We start from the raw sequence: 20,120 nt of genomic DNA on the forward strand, positions 1-20,120 counted from the left end.
TTTTTTTTTTTTAAATGTTTAGTTCTAGTTTCCAAATCAGTTTGTGGTAATTACCTTTAATAAAAAGCCATTATGTCCCTAGTTAGGTTTTATATTCCTATAGAGATGAACTATTAGCAAATTAATAATGAACTTAACTCCATTTAATTATGAAGTTCTGCTTTCAATTAGACTACAGTTAATAATACAGTATTGTATAGTTGAAATTTGCTGAGAGTATGTCTTAAGTGTTTTCACTATAAAAAAAGTTGACTGTGTGAGTTGATGGATGTGTTAACTATCATGATCGTGGTAATTATTTCACTATATAAGTATATCAAATAATTACCTTGTACATTTTAAATATATGCAATTATATTATTCCATTATTCCTCAATAAAGCTGGAAAAATTTTTTTTAAAAATCTAATATTCAGAATTAAATAATATTAGTTAAATAACTCCAAATTTATTTTTGGTATCAGGTGGTATCCCTCTCATATCACTTCTTTTTATCAACATCTGGTCAAGTTGTCTACAATGTGAATGTTTCCCTGAGCCCATGTAACCCATTTAGTTGTTCCTTCTCCATATGCTATGCAATCCTTCTAGTGCTTATGCTGTATTACATATATATATTTTTGTAACCAAGCATGTTCATCTGTGGCTCTATTCTAGAAAAGAATGCCATTCTACCAACTCCCAGTGGTACCTGTGGGATTGCATTTATCTCATTGTGCTAAAACGTCATTTTCACTTTGCTACCTATACTCTGTGAATTGATAATATAGACATCTAAAACCTAACTATTGTGCTTGATACTTTTACCTGTTTTTTCTTTTCTTTAAAATTAAGGTTAGTAGGCACCACTTTCACTATTGTTTCTTCTAGTAACCCTATTGTGTCTCTCTAATACCTGATTTATAGCTTCATATCAGATTGCCAGTTCAAGGTAACAGTTGTAAGTCTGCATATTGTGTGAGAGATACGTCTCTTGCCCCTTGTTTTGTGAAATGTCTGATCATGAATCTCTATCTTGTAGGAGTGAGAGTCACCAACAGCCATGTTACTTGTGTGTGTGTGTGTGTGTGTGTTCTCTTTGTTTCAGAGCTGTTATCCAAAACAGGGGAGCATAACAGAGAACACAAAACCTGTGAAATCCCTGGGTTTTTAGAAGCTCAGCTTTGCCTGCTTTGAACTGAAACCAGACAATGAAGTACAGTTTTCTACATGATTAGCAAGATCTACATACAGGAGAAAAGAATTACTTCTGAGCACACCATTACTTGTCATATGTTTCAGATATACCAACATGGTTACTGACACTTACCAGCTCTCTTTTTCTCTTACTTAACATAGGAAGTTCTTAAAGCATTGAATTTTACAGCCTCCTAACTTTAAAATTTCTGAAGTATGTTATGTTTAAAAAAAAAAATAATCACGGTATTCCACAATATACGCAAGCGACAGCACCTAGCACAAGTCCTGGCACTCAGTCCATATGCCCAAAATTACTTGAATGCAGAACTCATATTTGAAGAGAGTTTGGCTTATATTTTATGACAGTTAACCCACTTTCACTAGCATTTTAACAGTTGGTTATATTTTCATTTATGTTTTTCTTTTTATCTCTTCCTCCTTTTTCCTTATTAGATTATCAAAAAACAAAAGGAAGCATTATCATATGGGGACTGTAAACCATAGAAATGTTCTATGGAAAGACAAGGCAATTCACAGAGCTCACACCCAGTGCAATTGATATGTTTACATGCTGGTCTAGACACACCCAGTTTTTTGCAGTTTGAGAAATATTTCAGTTAGCAGGTTTAACAGATCCTTCTTGTTTAAATCTCACAATAGGAGATAGATACTCAAGCTATACAAACTGAGTATCTTGGGAAATTAAGTATTAACCTTCCCTTGAGGGAAACCTCTACATAATAAGAACATACTCCATTCTAAATTTCCGAAGCCATAGAAGTCTATCTAATCTATCTCTCTGTCAAAATAAAAGTGAATGATCCAAGGTTAATTCTTTAACCATTTGGCATAAAAATATTCTCACAAACATGGAGTATGGCAAATTGGGGTTAAATCATATTGCATGTGTTCCAAATGGCAAGAGTGCTGTTGGGAAGGTGGTTTGGAACGTGTAGGATGGTTTTCATTCACTGTGATATTAGTGGCTAGATGTTGTGAATGTGTGACTCCATGATGTATTTGCTGGGTTCAGTGTCGTTGACCCAGGCATTCAAAGCTGACCACCACAACACTGTGCAATTTCAGCATTATAATCGATTTTTAATCTGGGATGAGAAAATAAATAAAAATGGAATGCTTGAAATGCTATTGTAAAACAAAACTAATATTAAAATATCAGTCTTTCTATTTATAATTTCCAATTTACATGTCCTTGTAAAAATTTAACGAAAAGATACTTCAAATGCTGATTTGAGTATTTATTTTGGCTTCTCTCTTCTGAATCCATATGAACAAATAAATAGGTATTTATTTTTTATTTTTTAAATTAGGAAATAAGAACAAATCATGTTGGCTACTTCCTAAAATACTGCCTATTAAAAAAATACTATTCCTGCCAATGCAATCATTTTCCTTGGGATTTGTTAACACCCTTATTGAAATCCTACGAGCCTCATTTTACTTTGCCTTATTCCCTACTGACCAAAGTGAACTTAGATACCATTGACATTTCTGGTCACCAAGAGTAGGGGTTATCTCTAACAGAACATTTATACCTTGCTTCATTCTACTCTTTTTGTTCAGTTCACATCTAGATCTCTCCCCCCTTCCATTTCTTCTTATTTTACTTTGTCAGAATATAGTTTTATTGTAGGTAAAAATGTCAATGAAAAAATATAAATTAAAACAAGAGATGTGCATTGATGATTCTTTTGTATGCATGGGCATTTTTTTAAACCTCTATAGGAATTTAAAAAAGATACCTCAAAATGGAAACACGGAAAAGTATTTCTACATTTTCTTCTTCCAAATCTCTGCTCTTATTACCCATTCCAGATTTTCTTCCTTCAAACATAAGTGTATTGTTACAATTATTATACTTTCTTCAGGAAAGCTTTATGTTTGCTTATAGCAAAATATGTATTTGTAAAATGTCTCTCTCATATTTTTATGCTTCTCTGAAAGGTGACAATTTCCCCCATGTAGATAGATCCTGGAAGGTGTTTTTGACATAGATCTTGAGAACAAACATCATAATACTGACAAACATACATAACTTATACATAGTTTGTTTTTATTTTATTTCTTCTCTCTCCAAATCACGATGATCAAAATTACCATCTTCAGCTATTTGTCTGTTTCTCTTCCTCTTCCTGTACCGAGTCTTTCTTCTTATTTGTATTTATAGTGAAATAGCTCAGAATAAAGCTCACAGCTTCTTATTGGGTGGACTGAACTTCTTAGGTGACATTATGGAAAAACACACCTTCACTGAAGAGTAATTCCCTGGGAGAAGTTGATGTATTAAATGCTATTAGGAGAATGTTATAGTCGTTGGCCCTAATAACAAATATCCCTGTTCTCTTTTATCAACACACGGGAGGATTGCAAGTTAATTTCCTTTGAACTAGGCATGGCCCTTGATAGCTTCAGCCAATGAATGATAAACTGAAGTGAGTCACTTCCTGAAGAAACTTTAAGAACCTGTATATGGTTCTCGACATCTTCTTTCCCTGCATCGGTGGTATTGAAAGCATATATGGACTTGGGGTCTCCATTATGCTGGGTCCTTTATAACTGTGGTAAAGAACTGTCCACTATTCCACACTGGACATGTAGAGTATGAAAGAGCATTTTGTTTTTAACATTCTGGTTTTTTGGAGTTGTTTCAACAACATATCCTATCCTTCCCTGTCTGACAGAGAGCAACTGTATGATTTTGGCAGATGTAGAGGATTTGTCATTTTTCCAATATCTAGGGAGCTGCAATGTCAGTCATGGGACATGCCATCTCATTTGAAACATCCTAACATTACAAAGGAAGAAGCTTTATGCTTTTATTTACTTTATGGATAATACATTGTCTAGTCTAACAGTGCTCAGATTGGATGGCAGCCTCCATGGAATATTTTTGATTTCTGGAATTTTATATATAATAATTCCTTCACAAATTTAAATATATCTTCCCTCTTTACCTTAAAGATTCATTACCTTCCAAATGCAAATGCTTTTAGGGGGGAGAATATTTTAAATCTTATCAGTCATTTATACCTTTGTGAATAAAGTGTATAACGAATTAATTAGAGAGTCTTCTAAAAATAGTTTTAGATAACAGCAAAATGGGCAAATGATAAGGAATCATGGTGCCTATCTGGCAGAAGGGAAAAGGACATAGAGATTTCATGTTAAAGACAAATGTTGCCTACTTCATAATTTTCAGAAGGGCTGGTTCTTGTTTAATACCCTAGTGTATGCCAAGATCAAGATCAAACATCAACTCTAGGGAAATCTTAAAGCCTTTGGCATCATAGAAGAATTAAATTATATTAATGGCTTAAGGCTTCCAGAGACTTCTTATTCTTCAAAACTGAATTGTTGGGGACAGAAAAACTTGGAAAAGTCATTTGATTCTCTTGATAGAATTTACCCATTTATCATGGGACAATGATAAGTCCATGCACTACTGCTGATACTGGTGGATTTAAGAGCTGATGTTTCTGAAGTTCACTGAGGTAGATGAAGAGTATTTTAAAAGTAAAAAACAATGACTACTGCAATTATATAATGATATGCACATTTTACTGCTGTTCCACAGCCCTTTTGCCTGGTTGCTTCTTGTTAAGGACATAATAACTTTGATAGGATGAAACTTAAGAGCAATTTTATGTTTTGAATGTTTACAAAAATTATACTAACTAGTGTGCTAATGAAATAGTAGAAATCGAGATAAGTTTCAATGTTTATATCTTAGTAGGATTAACTCCTGTCTGTTGAATGGTCTGTAGTTCTTAAATATCAGAATTCAAGATCAGATTTGAGCTTGGTGTTTATTAAAGTGTTATTAAGAGAAATTCTGGAGTTATGACATAAAAACATGGGATACTAACTTTCTAACTTTTGCACTTCCCCAAACTGATAATGAAATCAGAATTTTAAATAATCGATGCCAGTTATTTGCCAAGTGACTGAATTAAATATTAATCTTTCCAAAAGCATGATTCCTATTTATGAGTGACATATAAATTTCAGTTTTGCATACTCACAACTGATTTTGTTTGTTTGTTTTCTATGGTAATATTGATCTTGGAGTTTTTTCCCAAACTTCTTGGAAGAGATATATCATTTCCTTTGATTTATTTGATTTCATTTTAAGAGAGAAGTTAGGTTTCTTCAGTGTTGATCAAATTGAAAATTTTCTAAAAAGTAATGATTGTCTTTAATTAAGCTACTTGTTGGTAAGAAAAAGTCGTATTTATGGACATAAATACCCTCAACATCCCAGGTGTATAGTTATAAAATCAATTTCCATTAAAAAGAATTTTACCTTTTATCTTCGAGACTTCTATGAAAGCAATCTGAATTAACAACAGATGTGTTGTTTTTCCTTGTTGAAGGGTTAATATGCTCCCTTCTCTGCTTTTTACGGATCTGTAGAGTTACTCTCTGAGTCCTTTCCAAAATGTGTTAGCTGCCATTTGGCAAGCAGTAATTTTTTCCTTTATGATCTGTTAATATTTTTAATGCAAACATTATTTAACTTAGACATTATATATTATTGATTACCTTAATGCCCCCAAATATGTTTTACTTTAGAAACCCACCATCCTCTACTTTCATCCCATTTCTTAGTTCAATATCTTATTTCCTATGAAAATCAGATATAAGAAAACAATCCTTTCATTCCTTATATCATTTTTGTTTGTTATTTTAAATCTTATCCCATTAAATTACTGTTTTTCTGTCTTTTAACTATTTTAAACCATGGGTGATTTATCTTTCAAATTCTTTAGATTTTAATCTCCTTGAGGGTAAGAACTGTGTGTTTCTCTTTGTATCCTAGTACCTGATAAATGGTAGGCATTCAATAGGAACTTATTAGCAAATGAGTAAATAAACAAATATGGTATTAGTTTAGATGGGAAAGTTAATGTAAAGAGCATGAAGGTTTAGTATTTAATATAGACTGTCTACAGCATGACGGCACCAATTCTAAGTCCTTGGAGCAGAGACTGTTGGTGTTGTCTCTACTTCCACATCCCCCTTACTGTTTCAGTGAATGACAGCTTGTCTTCCAACAGTCTGCAATGGGAGTTTTGTCAGAGGGCTGCCCTCATTGTGACAGAATCCACTTTGCTTGTGTGTAACTTGGGCAGGACTTGTCTGGGAATTTTCCTTGGAGGCAGCCTGAAAACAGTGATTGATAGATTTGGGGAGGATGAGTATCCTAGATTCTTTACTCCCTGCCTAGGATAAGTGAGAGATGTGTAGTTTACATAATTTTCAATGTCATAAGACTAAGACAGAATCACCACTAATAAAAGAAGAAAATGTTATAATCCTATCCAGCAATAAACACGTTTCCAGGTAAGAAGACAAAAAAAGAAAATAATGAAACATTTATAATGCAGTGGTGACAATTAACTACATATTATGTTCTGTAGCTACAGACAAAAAAGCATTTTCCCAGTTTTTGTTTTGTCAAATTATAAAAAAATACTTCTTTTCTTAGTGAGTTTTTGATATTTATGTAATCAAATATGTTGGAGATTTCTTTATTGTTATAACCCTTACTCTGTGGGTTATAAAATAATCACTCACATTTTTCTAAATGATGTTTTGAAATTTTTATATTTAAATCTTTAAGATTTTAAAATTAGATTTTTGGTGTAGTAGAGGTCTGGGTTTCTCTCTCTCTCTCTACTTCTCTTTCCTTTTCTCTCAATAAATTGTTAGTCATTTACCCATAGAGTATTTATTGAAGAATATATCAATTTCCTACTAATATAACATACAACCTTCAATATATACTAAATTTCCAAAAATGCAGAAGATTTTAGTTTTCTATTATATACCAGTGGTAAACTGTTTTAGTTAGTGTAGTTTCATAATGTGTTCAATATCTTATTTTTCAAGTGTACTTACTATTTTTATTTTAAAAATATTTTGCCTGTTTTTTATTTATTATTCTTAGTTAAATAATAATAGAAATACCCATAGAATGCAACTAGAATTTTGATGGATATTATATTGAATTTATAAATGTATTTGGTATTAAAATATATTGATATTAACACCATAGAAATATGTGTAAAGTTCCATCTGTTCACACATACACATAAGTACATTTAGTTAGTTAGTTTCTTTCTTTCTTTCTTCTTTCTTTCAGTTCTTATCAGACAGAAGGTCAGATATGATCTAGACTTTGGAAAAAGGAGATTCTTGTGGCAAGACCTTCTAAGCAGAAGGAAAGGAGGATGTTTCTAATAAAGCTTGAAGCCCAGACTCAGATTTGGTTATAAAAACTTTTATAAGCTCTTTTAGAGAATTTGGATTCAAAGTTTAAGCAGTAGGAAGTTTCTGATGGTTATAGATAAGGACAATAAAATGATCAAATCTCTGACTTAGAAAGATAACCCTCTAATCACATGGTTGTTTCCTCTGGCAACCAGCCCCCAACCTGAAGCTATTTAGGGGCCCAGCAAGTTACCTCATTAACATAAAGCCATACATGTTTGAAAGGGACTTATTATGAACTTAAAAAGTTGCTCCTCTCACCGTATCAGGAACCAAGGGTGAAGACCAAACATGTATTTTTTTTAAAGGATTTTATTTATTTATGAGAAAGAGAGAGAATGAGAGCAGGGGGAGGAGCAGAGGGAGAGGGACAAGCAGGCTCTGTGCTGAGCACAGCGGTGGAGCCCTATGGGATTTGACTGCATGACCCTGAGGTCATGACCTGAGGAGAAATCAAGAGTTGGAGGCTTAACCACTGAGCCACCCCTGTGCCCCCATGTATTTCTATGAATGCAGTATCACACAAGTAGTATACTATCCCTAAGAGTTTTGATGTATAGCCTACTTTTTACATTAACACTGTATTTTAGTCCAAAAACATACATGTTTATTATATAAAGTATAGAAACTATAGGTAAAAAAAAATTTTTTTAACTTAACTATTCTGTTGGACCACTTTAAGAGATAAACACTGTTAACACATAGGTGCCTATTTCTTCAGGTGTATATACCATGTGTGCATTTACAACTTTTCAAAACCAAAATGTATGCCCATATAGTAATACTACTTCAAACCTTACCTTCTGAGTCACAAAAATGTATTTTAAACTGTAATTCAATCTAAACTAGTTTCTAATATGAGTTAAAGTCCCAAGTGTTTCTCTTTCTTAACAAGTTTCATATCAATCTTATTTTTTATTTCTAATATTAATCTGAGTTTTACTCTAAATTAAGTATTTACTCCTTCCCATCACCTCAGAGATTTAAATGTATGATAACATCATCAGGAAATGTAAGATGACTCAAAACTTTGCTATTGACAATGAGAGAATTTTTCTTAATAATTTTGTGATTCTTCAAGCAAGATATAAAATGCTGAGATATTTTCACATAACTTCCACTCCTTGAAAAACATAAATGTCAATTTAATTGCATGAATTTTTAAAGCACAAAGGCAAGAGAAATTTGAATGTAACCTTTGCATTAAACTTCAGTAATTAATGGGAATGTTTTGCTTCATATATTGTTTTAAAATATACATTTAGATAAAGGAAGCAAATGGTGTTAGTGTTATAGAATAAATGTAGTTTTCTCAGTATTTTTTTATAATTTTATAATTTTTTATAATTTTATAATTATAGTGTGGGAACAAAATTGCATCTTTAGATTTTTAAGTTCATGCAGATAACTAATACATAAAATGAAACCTTTTAAAAAGTTTCATTTGTAAAGGCAGTGAGTATCCAGTGCTCATGTTCCTTAAAAATATAGATTACACTAGAATATGAAAAAAAAAATTACTTGAAATCTTATAAGCTGAATTATAGATCTTCCATCTACATAGGAAGATAAAATATTCTTGGACAAGATGAAAATTATCCTGGAATCACTTTGAGTGTAAAATCACATGTAAGGTAAATGTGACTATATGAAATATGGGAAATTTGATGGTCTGAAGCAAAAACTCAAAATCTATTAACACTCTAAACAAAACTGCAATTCTTAAAACCTGAAAATTGGTGCGGGGCAGTTTGTTGAAGAACTGTTAAATGTGAGACTTAACATGTTGCAATAGATGTGGGATCTTAGTCCATTTTGATAACAACCACACACTGCTTGTGTATATTCTGGGAAGAAATGTTAATTACAGGGCAATAACGGGATCAACAAGAGCTTTTACTGTGGCCACATTACTGTGGAGTAGTTTTGTTGGAGTGCTGTTTCTCAAATTGGTAGCATATTTCAGATAAAGAAAGGAAGTCTCCCCTAGTTGAAACTGCTGTGTCATTTCTTCTTCCTTAACTGAAATTCCAACCAAGTTTCAGGAAATGCCCTAATGAGCCACTTCTCTTTTCTCTTTCCTCAACTAAGTGGATTCCAACCAGCCCTAACTATTCATTATTCATGATCAGATCATTTACTCTGGTTGTCTCTTTTGGCATGGTGCTTATGTTATGGGAAGAGGGATTATGATTTGGTGCTGTTTATAGAGGTGATAACACTGATAGAATCCAATCATTGCTGGTAGGTAACTAAACTGGCAGGTTAATTTTCTGTACTTTAAACAAACTATGAAGACAAGTCTAATCAATATTTTATTTTGATATGTGTGGCTTGCTTATAATTATTGTTTCATCTTGCATGATCATTAGGTATCATGATATTAGAGTAGTTGAGCTGTGATTCGCTATAATTTAGGTAAAATATATCTGAAACTTTATTAATGTCTTATTTTTAATCAAGATGTAGAAATCACTGTTTTAATACATGATGAGCAAAGCAAATTCTTTTTCCGGTTTAATATTCTTGGATATTTACTAAATTGTACCAATTTAACATTTTATTGCATCTTATATGTTATGAGTAAATGTTAATTTCTGTTTACATTTTAGCAATATATATCTTATTGGCTTTTAACAGTAAGAAAATATGAGTTCTGTTCATAGCTGAATTAATACCACATAGTACTTTAGTGTATGTTATTTTTCTGGTGTTAAAAATTATTCTGGTTTTTTAAATGAAGATTTGGATCTGAAAAATTTGTATAGGAGATGTCAAATATCTGAAAGCAATAACTTTTTGTAGTAATAGTTTTCAGTTGTTATAATTAGTAGAGTTGTGGTAGGGACTTGAAGATTATGTTTATATCTGTACACATACAAACATGTACACATCCATTTCTTACATATTTGTTTCTGTGAATTATAATCCCATACTTTCAATATTGCCTTAAAATGTCTCATTGGGAATAGACATTTTGAGAAAAAAATAAATCTGAAGTAATCTTTAATTCATTTCAGGTAGCTTAATTAGTAACTTATTTACTGGAAACTTCATTTAACATTGACATTAAAATAACCTTCACAGTTAGTTCTTCCCTATTCAGAGACTGTGTCAACAAAGCAAACTGAAACAGAATGGGAGTTTCTTATCAAAATTATTCAGACCATTCTGCTTCACTTCTATTTTAGCTGAATCTAAGCATAGCTTTACATTTTCAAGTCACTTTTGAATGAATACTAAATCTTTTACTTTTTTGGTGGAAACTACCTTAAATAGGCCAAATCTGTGATCTCCATTTTGAGAATAAAAAGGTTTTTTTCACTATTAAAACAAATGAAATATGTATAATTTCCATGTTGTCTATTTTTTTTGTTTTTGATTATTGTTAATATTATTTTTAAAATTTTCAGTTTCATTACAAAGCAGTAGAACAGCTAAATGAGTATATTTTGTTGAACTGAAACTTGGAGCTGATGTCAAAAATGAAACAAGTTGAAAAATGTTTCTTAAGCGTCAGCTTAATTTTAATGACTGTGGCACAGGGTTTGTTATAAGGTCTAGATAACCAAAATAATTATGAGACATTTAAATATGATGTAAGTATCTAGCATAAGTTAAATTTTCAGAAACTGTAGTAATTAACACAGTGGAAGTAGAAAACAATTTTGAAAACAGGTTTGAATAGTCAAAAAGGAGAAACAGGAAAGGAGAAACCGAAAGAAATGAAATATTCTTAAACAATCATTTCAAATAATCTAATGAAATACGATTCAAAGGGGATAACGATGGATACTGATAAAATAATAATCATAATTATACATGTGGAAATGGAATCATTCAACTCTTTGGAAATCAATGTACAAATCAAATTTTCTGAAGTCAGTTAGACATGCCAGATTCTTATGGAGATAAATTTAACTCTTTTAGTAAGAAATACTGGATTAAGCAGCAGAGTGATAGCAGATCTAAAGAGGTGGTGTTTACTGTTAGCAGATCGCAACTTTTATGCTAATTGGCAAACAAAACAAATGTAGAGTGCAGCATATAGTTCCCCGCTTAGGTTTTACTGATTGTGTTTACTAAGATCAGGAAAAAGAGTCTGTGAAGCATAGAGCTGAGGATGTATGAGGAAAGCTTGAAGAACCACAAGTGTCCTCAAAAACATGAGCTCTGAGGGGAGAGCTTAACAGTAGTTTCATAGAAAGAATGAGTAGCAAGAAACTAATGTATAAAAATAGTCCTTATTTTATAGAGTTGTGAATTAGGAGCTAGTTAAGGAGTCTGTGGGTTGGGGTGCAGGTGTTTGGAGACAGAGCAAAGATTTGGCAGACATCGCTTTGCCTGTGAGGGCTTAGTGGATACAACATTATGTGATTCCATTAAGTTGTATTCATTGGAGCATGGGAAGTGTGGCCACTTACTCATCAGCAAAAAAAAAGAATGGTATGAGAATGTATTATAGGTAGTTTATGTTAAACGTCAGAAAAATTGGGGGAATCTGTATTATTGAAAAGTGAAATAGTAAGGTAGGTTGTAGAATTTCATCAGGTGACCAGTTTAAGGAATGGATTTGTCAAGGAGAGAAAACCCTTGTTATGGATGTTGTAATTGCTCTCAGGATACAATGGGAGATTGGGCCTAATGATCCTAGCCATTAGGTTGCTGTTTTTCTTTTTAACTCTTCAGGTTTGAAAGAATAAGTGAGATTTCAAAAATAGAACTAAAAAAAAGCAATTGAAGGGAATGAGTCTAGTAAGTAGAGATTGAGTTTTAATAAGGATTCCCATGCTCCCTGATGTTCATTCCTAAGAGTTACCATGGAAGAGTATCTACAAATCATTTCTTGCCTTTCCTGAAAGACTCTTACTCCATCTGCGTACTAGAATACAATGTGATTCACTCTCTGGGTTTTTCTACCCTGCCAGAGAATCCTTCTATCCCTCCCTTTTGTTCCTTTCTTTATTTCTTATTTTGTGAACATATTTCCAATACAGAAGTTCATATGCACATGAACAAATTAAGTTCTGAAAGATATTCAGGGGCGCCTGGGTGGCACAGCGGTTAAGCGTCTGCCTTCAGTTCAGGGCATGATCCCGGCGTTCTGGGATCGAGCCCCACATCAGGCTCCTCTGCTGGGAGCCTGCTTCTTCCTCTCCCACTCCCCCTGCTTGTGTTCCCTCTCTCGCTGGCTGTCTCTCTCTCTGTCAAATAAATAAATAAAATCTTTAAAAAAAAAAAAAGAAAGATATTCAGCTTGCTTAGATGTATTTCCATCCAAATAAGAATTTGAGCCAGGACTCTCTATCTCTTCAATCAGATATTTTGCTGTGTCCTTTTATCTTCCCTTTGCCAAAAACTTATTCTATCCACCATCTTTCCCCACTGCCCCCAAAATCTAGACCAGTATCTACTACTTTGAAAATCTGCCTATAAACAGGTAATGATCTCAGCTAGTGTCTGCAAGAAACATCTCAGCAGCTAAGATGTTTATAATCTCTGTTGCCTTTGATCCTGTACAGACTTGAAAGGATTTGAACCTACCAAACAATCTGAGGTCTGCAATAGAAATTTTATCAGCAGCATTTTTACCATCAGACTTTAAGCTCTGGTAAACTTTTAGACTTCTTCTTAATTATTCTTAGGCCAAAAGGGCATTGATCCTTTAGTCATACTTGCAAATGTTTCTCTCCAATTAGACAATTGCTTTTTCCTTCTATAGCTTATGATTGTCCTTCACGTATGCAAGGCTCTTTTCACATGATGGATGATTTGCTCTTTCCATCATAATTATACCTATCATTCAAGATTTTTCCCATAAGTATATTCAACTTTCTTTACTTTCTCTCTGCTCTCCAATTGTAAACCATCTATTGTTGTTTTTATTGCAAACAACCATTTTTTTTTTCTTATTAGACTTTTGACATATTGTGGACATGTAGGGATATAGTGTTTGGAAAAATCTGAGTGTATCAACTCTTAGAGTAGGAGCAAATCAGTGGGTGAGTCTGCCCAGTGAGATGACTGATGACACCATCTTCTGGAGAAGGTAGGGAATGTGCAATTTTGTCTTGAACAATAACTTAGTTAATATCTATGTAAGTTGGTTAAGTTGAAGGTGTATAAGTAGAGGAGTGTACCAGGTGCAACATCAGTTTTTAAGGATGCTAACTAAGATGCCTAAGATAGGGAACCTGCCAATGAGCATTTGAGGTTTTCCAACAATTAATCTCACTGACAAGTTTTAAATGTATCAATTCCCTGAGTCTGGGGGTTTGGGAAGGGTTCAAAGAACCATTGAAAAATAATTAGCTATTCTTTAGGCAGGCAAAGGATAGGAGAAAGGCATCAGACAAAAAGACTAGCATGTGCAGAGTTGTGAAAAGCATGGCACATCCAGGGGTCTTTGATTAGAGCCTGCGATCATTGTGGGGAATAACATAAAGTAGGGCTGGAGAGTTAAGATGGGGGCAGACCATAACTATGCTTTTAAGGGTTTTAGGATTTTAACAAGAGGAGTAGCTTGATCTGATTGTGTTTTAGCTGGATATCTCTGGCCATTTGGAACACAGTTTGGGGGGATAAAAGACTAGAGCCATTAGTTTTAGATTTTGTTTATATGGTGCTCCTGTATCTGCTTTAAGAGAACAAGGACAAGTATGTGCCTCTGGGTAATACTTTGCAAAGTGGTTACACCTCTGGCAAGAACAGAAGGCAAGTGCTTTGCTAAAAATACGATAGAACCTACTTCATAAGAAAATCAAAGGTGGTGGACCGTGTCATTTTCCACTATAGAAATAACCACTGAAATTGAACATGGATTAGCTCCCAAACCAGTGGGCCAAGAAAATATTTGCAAGTGATTCCGTGATTTCTTTGTGGTTGCTTGGTTTAGTGCTGATAGAATACACTGAAATGGGAAGTCAGAGTTCAGCATTTTTAGCTTGCTACTAACTTGCCATGTGACTTTGAGTAAGTCTGTGTGTGTGTGCGTGTGTGTGTGTGTGTGTGTGTGCTGAATATTCTAAGTTGAATTAATATTTGTTGTGGAGAGTGAAGGGCAAGGGCTGGGACTGAGTGTGAAGGACAAGGGGTCTGGTGGTGTTAAAGTTTGGTCTCATATGCCTGAAGAGTAGTTCTGAATTCACTCCTGGGATATCAAACTTAGATTGGATGTGGGAACTCCAAGATTGGAAATCTAGGTCGAAGCCCAAAGGGAGGACCTCTCTCCTTTTCCCTGTGGGGTCCTTGATCTCACATTTCTGACAGATTTTCAGAGCATGAAACATAACCATGGGCTACTATCTCATATATCTGGCCTTTTTTTTTTTCTCAATATCCTTTCCTGAATACAGGCTCAGAGGACTCTGCCTTAGGACAGAGCTCTCAGACCAAAATGAAGTACCGAACGAAGCAACTCTACATAATTCGGGAGGTAACTTTTAATTTGCCTTTCTTCACAGGTCATCTGTACTTTTCCATATTTTCTGAGGATGTAGTGTCAATTCATTCACATTTCTATTAGTTTCAACATGAAGTACTGGTTATACTAAATAGTATCTAAATTCACTTATATTCAGCCTTACTGAGCACACCCAGAGAAATGTATGACAAAACTTTTGACCATTTGCTTAAGATGTATTTGTCTGAAGACAAAACAAACAAACAACAACAACAAAATAGCAAGCAAAAATATTCCAGAATATGCTAGAAGGAAAGAATTTATGAAATAATGCCTAAGCTAAAATAGTAAGTTCTCTACTTTGGGATAAAAAGGAGATGGTGGCTGTTTACTACTCCTGCTTGAGTAGCAGTCATCTTAGAAGAATTTTCATGAATATCAAAAGCAGCTCTATTACCTGTAGTCTTCTCTTCTCCAGTTGATAAGAGTTAACACTGATTGGGCTCTCATCAGGTGTGAAAGGCTTTGCACGTATCACCTCATTTGAACCTGAAAATACCCTTGAGGCAAGTGCTCTTATCTCCATTTTTGAAAGATTGGTAACTTGTCCAAGGTAACCAGTGAGTAAGTGATGGGGCAGTGACTTGGTTCTAGATCTGCATGGTGCTTAGACCTAGGTAAACTATATAATTTTTTTTCCCCTTTGGTCACTTTTAGATTTAAACTTTATCTTTGTTGTTCTATTTCATTCATTTTGAACAAGATCCTAACTTTATTGTAGAGAAGGGGAAACAGTTCAAGGGAGAAAGGTTGGGGGAAATCAGAAACCATGCTATGCTAAAAATGGTTTCCAGGCTTACACATGGATAACGAGGTCTTTGACTGTATTAGATTTGCAAAAATAGCAGTTGCAGAAGTAACAAGGGACCAGAATAGATGGCTCTATTTCATAAAAGAAAGGGGCAAAGTGAAAAGACTCATTAATGTTGAAGCAGTAGATGGATAACCAGTGACAAATATCAAGTAGATTTCCTTCAGTTTGGTCAGAGAAAGGTCATTGATTATTTTTGGTTAAACTCGTTCACAGAGGCCAGGTCTCCACTAAAAAAGGGAATTAATTGCTTCCATTTCCTACTAATTGCCTCAACATTTCCCTTTGCTTTGTCATTGGAGATTTGGTCAGAGAGGCAAAAAGTCAAAAGTCAGAGTGTGATGGAATCTACATAAAAAGGGAATCTGAGGAGACCAAATTATGGCATTTGGTGTAATAATTATAATGATATTTAGCATTTTCCCCTGGGAGTACTGTGGATTTTTAGAGACCTTTTCAATCTTTAATCAGACCATAGGGCACGTTTAAGGGAGTTCACTGTTTTTATTTCCATCTAGAGGATAAGGCATCACAGAGAGATGAACTGACCTCGGGCAAGTCTCCTGAGATGTTAATCCTGTATGTTGGATTGCACCGTCCTATGTTGAGTTTTAGTTAGAAGCCTGGGCTCTTCCCAGAAGTATCATTCATTCATGTTCCTTCAGAGTCTAAAGACTTTTGTGCACATTATCATCTGAAATTACTACTTCTATTAATGACAGAAAAATCACCCAAGAAAACAGCATGAAATGGTCTTGATGTCACAACTATTGCTTAGTTTTCAGCTTATTAATTGACACTCCAGCCATTTTCAATTAACAAGGCATTCTACTTTGTATTTGATGACTCAACCAGTCTTTGAAATCCTGCCCAGCTCTAAGTCCTCTGGAATATGTGAATTTTGTATTCCAGTTATTTTGTTTTATTGTTCTGAAACTCAAAGTGGCAATATAGAAAGGGGAAAGAACATGAACTCTGGATATGATAGGTCAGTGGTTACTTGTACTACCTTTAGAGGCCCAATAGACAAATGTTTCTCTTTAGGAAGTCCCAAATCTTCAATATCAACTATTCTTTGCTGGAGGAACAAGACGTTCGTTATTCTTAATTAGATATTTATTGCATTGTAGGTCACTTAGAAACATGACATATTAGAATGAGTGTAGGTTTTAAAGATGGTTAGTTTTCAAAACCAGCTCTGTCATAACCAGTTGTTTGGTTCCAGACAGTTCATGTAATTTGATTTTCTTCATGTGGAAACCTGATATACCTCATTGGGTTTCAAGGTTATAAATGAGAATGTGGTGGTAAAGCACCTTGCTTAATGCCAGCATAGAGTGAAGACCTAGAGACCTTAGCCATATGCTTATTAGTGTTGTTATTAGAAATTATAAGGATATTGAATGATAAAACTATTAATTGGGGCAAGACTTAAAAAAACATAAGACATTGGTGTAAAAGCAGTCTAGTACTCTATAGAAATACTTTATTTGAAAAAATGCTCTCACAGTTATGGTGAACTTGAGCTGGACCTTCTTCCTCTGGTCAGATGCCTTTCCGTGGCTAGTCTTCCTTACTCTATCCTATTGAAAGTGCTTTGTTCCCATTGCCATTTGGTAATTAGAACAATTCTGGGAATTGAGTAGTATTATTGTGCCTACTGTACAGACAAGGGTATTTACACGCTGGGAAGAAACTGGCCCAAAGACACACAGCTTGTCAGTAAGGAGCCCAGGTTTGAAGCAGGTAGGCTGATTCCAAAACCTGTAATCCCAACTGCTACTCTAACTTCTAAAAGCACTCTAACAGTGCTTTTGAAACATCAGACTGCAATTTAAAGTTGTCATTTATGCAAGCTGAGAAATTAAATTGCCTTCACCTCCGTTTTTAAATTAATTAAGGGGATTCTTAAAGCTATCCTTCTTCTGACAAAAGTGGCTATTCACATTAAAATGGAAAACCAGTCAACAGTGACATCTCTGTCACTAATCCTACATTGGTTTCTTTCTAAGTGTTTTAATTTAGTCTTAAAAAGTACAACTAGCCCAATCCCTTGTCAGGATACATGTCTCAGTCCCCTAACCAAAAAATATTAGGACCTGGGCATATGGATCCTTCCTGCTTCCATGGTGCTTTTCTCTCATCTGCATTTCCCTCTGTCTTCTTCTGTAGCTCTCGGGCAGGCCCAATGAGCCTTTTCTCCCCAGTGCCGAAGCTGACAGCCAACTCAGAAGAGAGCCCTCATTGTCAAACTAGTTGCTCACAACATTTTTGACTTGTTTCTCTTAAACAGTGTAACCTAATAAAACTCCTTTAAAATATATAAACAAGGCCTACCTACTAACACCGGAAGAGCTAAGACTATGTATACATGGGAAACTTGGTTTGACTGTTTTGATTAACTTGACTGCTCAAGTCAGTCAAAAAGTAATCACCAGTGAAGCAAACCATTCTGACAGATTTTTGGCCCACTGTGACTGCTTATTTGACTGGCTTGCCTGTCAGGTTGAAGTGGTCAGATTGACTGGAGACAGTCTAACTGGGAAATTTAACTTTGGAGGACGTGGGTGTCTGTATACCAGAATCTACTTTAAATAACTTTATTTGAAATCTGTACCTATTTTCCTGGGACCAGCAAGAGAAGTTTGAAAGTGACACACTGCAGCATTTGACTTTCTAGAGTGAGATGTCTTGTCGCTTGCTAGAGCTGGCAATATATTTATAGGCTACAAAACAATCACATTTTTCCCTATGCACATACAGACTTGAATAGGATTGAAACTCCACCCTAACTTGGCCAAGTCTTAATAAGGCATCATACTCTCTTACTCTTCTGAAGGGTTGTTGATAGATATGTGACAGCAAATGACCAATTCAGTCATTAGTGACTTGTGGTAAGGGCCAAGTTGACCTTGCCACTAATAGTAGTTTTTCTAAGAAGTAGAATTTATAGGAGAAAGAAAAAAAATCAAAATAAAACACCAAACAAAACCCTTGGTGAGATGCAAGAGAATCTGGTTGACATTATTACTTGAGCTGCTTTTTGAAAGCAAGCCCCACTATATATTTATGCTTGTGTTCCTTTTGGAAATTTACCTTGAAATGAGCTCCCAGGTTTGGGCAAGACAACACTATAAGGATGGAAAGAATAATTTATTCTCACATGATAGTGTTGGATTTTATGGGGAGAACACATTGAGGTTATTGTCTGCTGTAAGCACATTTTTATATGGTCTGGTTTATGTTCGTTGAGTATCCTAATGTGTTTACATTGAGAATCTGAAATATCCTGTTATTGTTTGAAAGACTTATTCATGTGCTGCTCTTTAACCCTCCTAAAATTCTAGCTTTACTCATGGACATGGAAATGTTTAGTAAATGTTCAGAACCGTGATGCTACCTCATGTATTTCTATTAAATATATTTAATAATAAGATTAGATAGAAGTTAGGACTACAGTGTTAGTAAGGACTCTAAAGTTATGACACTTTTCTTAAAACAGCTTGCTTAATAGTCATATTTTCCCTTGCTTTGGAGTCATTTGATGTATCATTCTATTTTTTAAAATTTTATGATTAATAGAGGGAAAGGAAGCTTAATTTAGTTTTGCTTTGAAAGTTTATACTTTCTAGTCATTTTATGATTAAATGTTTTTAGCAATAAAGCTCTTTGGTCTGAGTAAAAGAGAACAAAATCAAATCTCACAGTTTAAAGAATGCTATCGAGAGGCCATTGGGATATATACTTAAATTTTATATGTTCTCTACATTATAGAATCATTATTAATTATGTTTCAATGATCATCTTGATGCTTCAGAGTTTTTACACATTTAAGATTATTTCCTTAGGCTATGCAAATGTATTGCACAAATTTACTTCCTTGATAGTGAGTCATGTGGGTACCTGTTGCCTTGTTCCCTCCTCAGCACTAGGTATTAAGAATTAAGACATATTTGTTAAGTTGAAAGGCAAAAAGCTTTGTTTTAATAATTACTTCGATGAGAAACAGAGACTCAGTAGTGAGACCATTGAGGATTTGAACTTTTGCTTTGCTTCAACGTTCCTTAACCTAGCCTCTATCTTCACTTTCTCTTATGGAGAGAATAGGCTGCTCACCTCAGTGGCTTGCTATGAGGATTACCTGAGACAAGGTAATCCAAGCTCTGCTCCTGACACAAAGCAGTACTTACTGACTCACTATATTTATTACCAATTTATGCCATTGTTGTTATTATGATTATTAGTATAATTTTTAACTTTGAAGAGAGTACAATGTAAGCATATGTGGATTAATTTTTTAACTGTGCCACTTCTATAACTTGGTTAACCTCTCTGATCCTTAGTTCCTCAATAACATGCATAAAATAAGGGATTG

At 34.2% G+C, this 20,120-nt stretch overlaps 1 protein-coding gene across 4 annotated transcripts in view; it reads left to right on the forward strand.

Moving 5' to 3' along the window:
- Nucleotides 1-9,587: 9,587 nt before the first annotated feature.
- Nucleotides 9,588-20,120, forward strand: part of TFEC (transcription factor EC) — a 67,891-nt gene continuing 57,358 nt past the window's right edge. For 3 of the 4 annotated variants that reach the window (XM_008705778.2, XM_008705779.2, XM_008705780.2), the window contains exons 1-2: nt 9,588-9,716; nt 14,828-14,907. In XM_008705778.2, the coding sequence (XP_008704000.1) occupies nt 14,869-14,907 (39 nt within the window). In that variant the 5' untranslated portion in view covers nt 9,588-9,716; nt 14,828-14,868. The remainder of the gene's footprint in view (nt 9,717-14,827; nt 14,908-20,120) is intronic. The other variant, XM_008705781.2, reaches the window with a different exon arrangement.

The sequence above is a fragment of the Ursus maritimus genome, unplaced genomic scaffold (genome assembly GCF_017311325.1).
Source record: "Ursus maritimus isolate PB19 unplaced genomic scaffold, ASM1731132v1 scaffold_3, whole genome shotgun sequence".
NCBI classification, from domain to species: domain Eukaryota; kingdom Metazoa; phylum Chordata; class Mammalia; order Carnivora; family Ursidae; genus Ursus; species Ursus maritimus.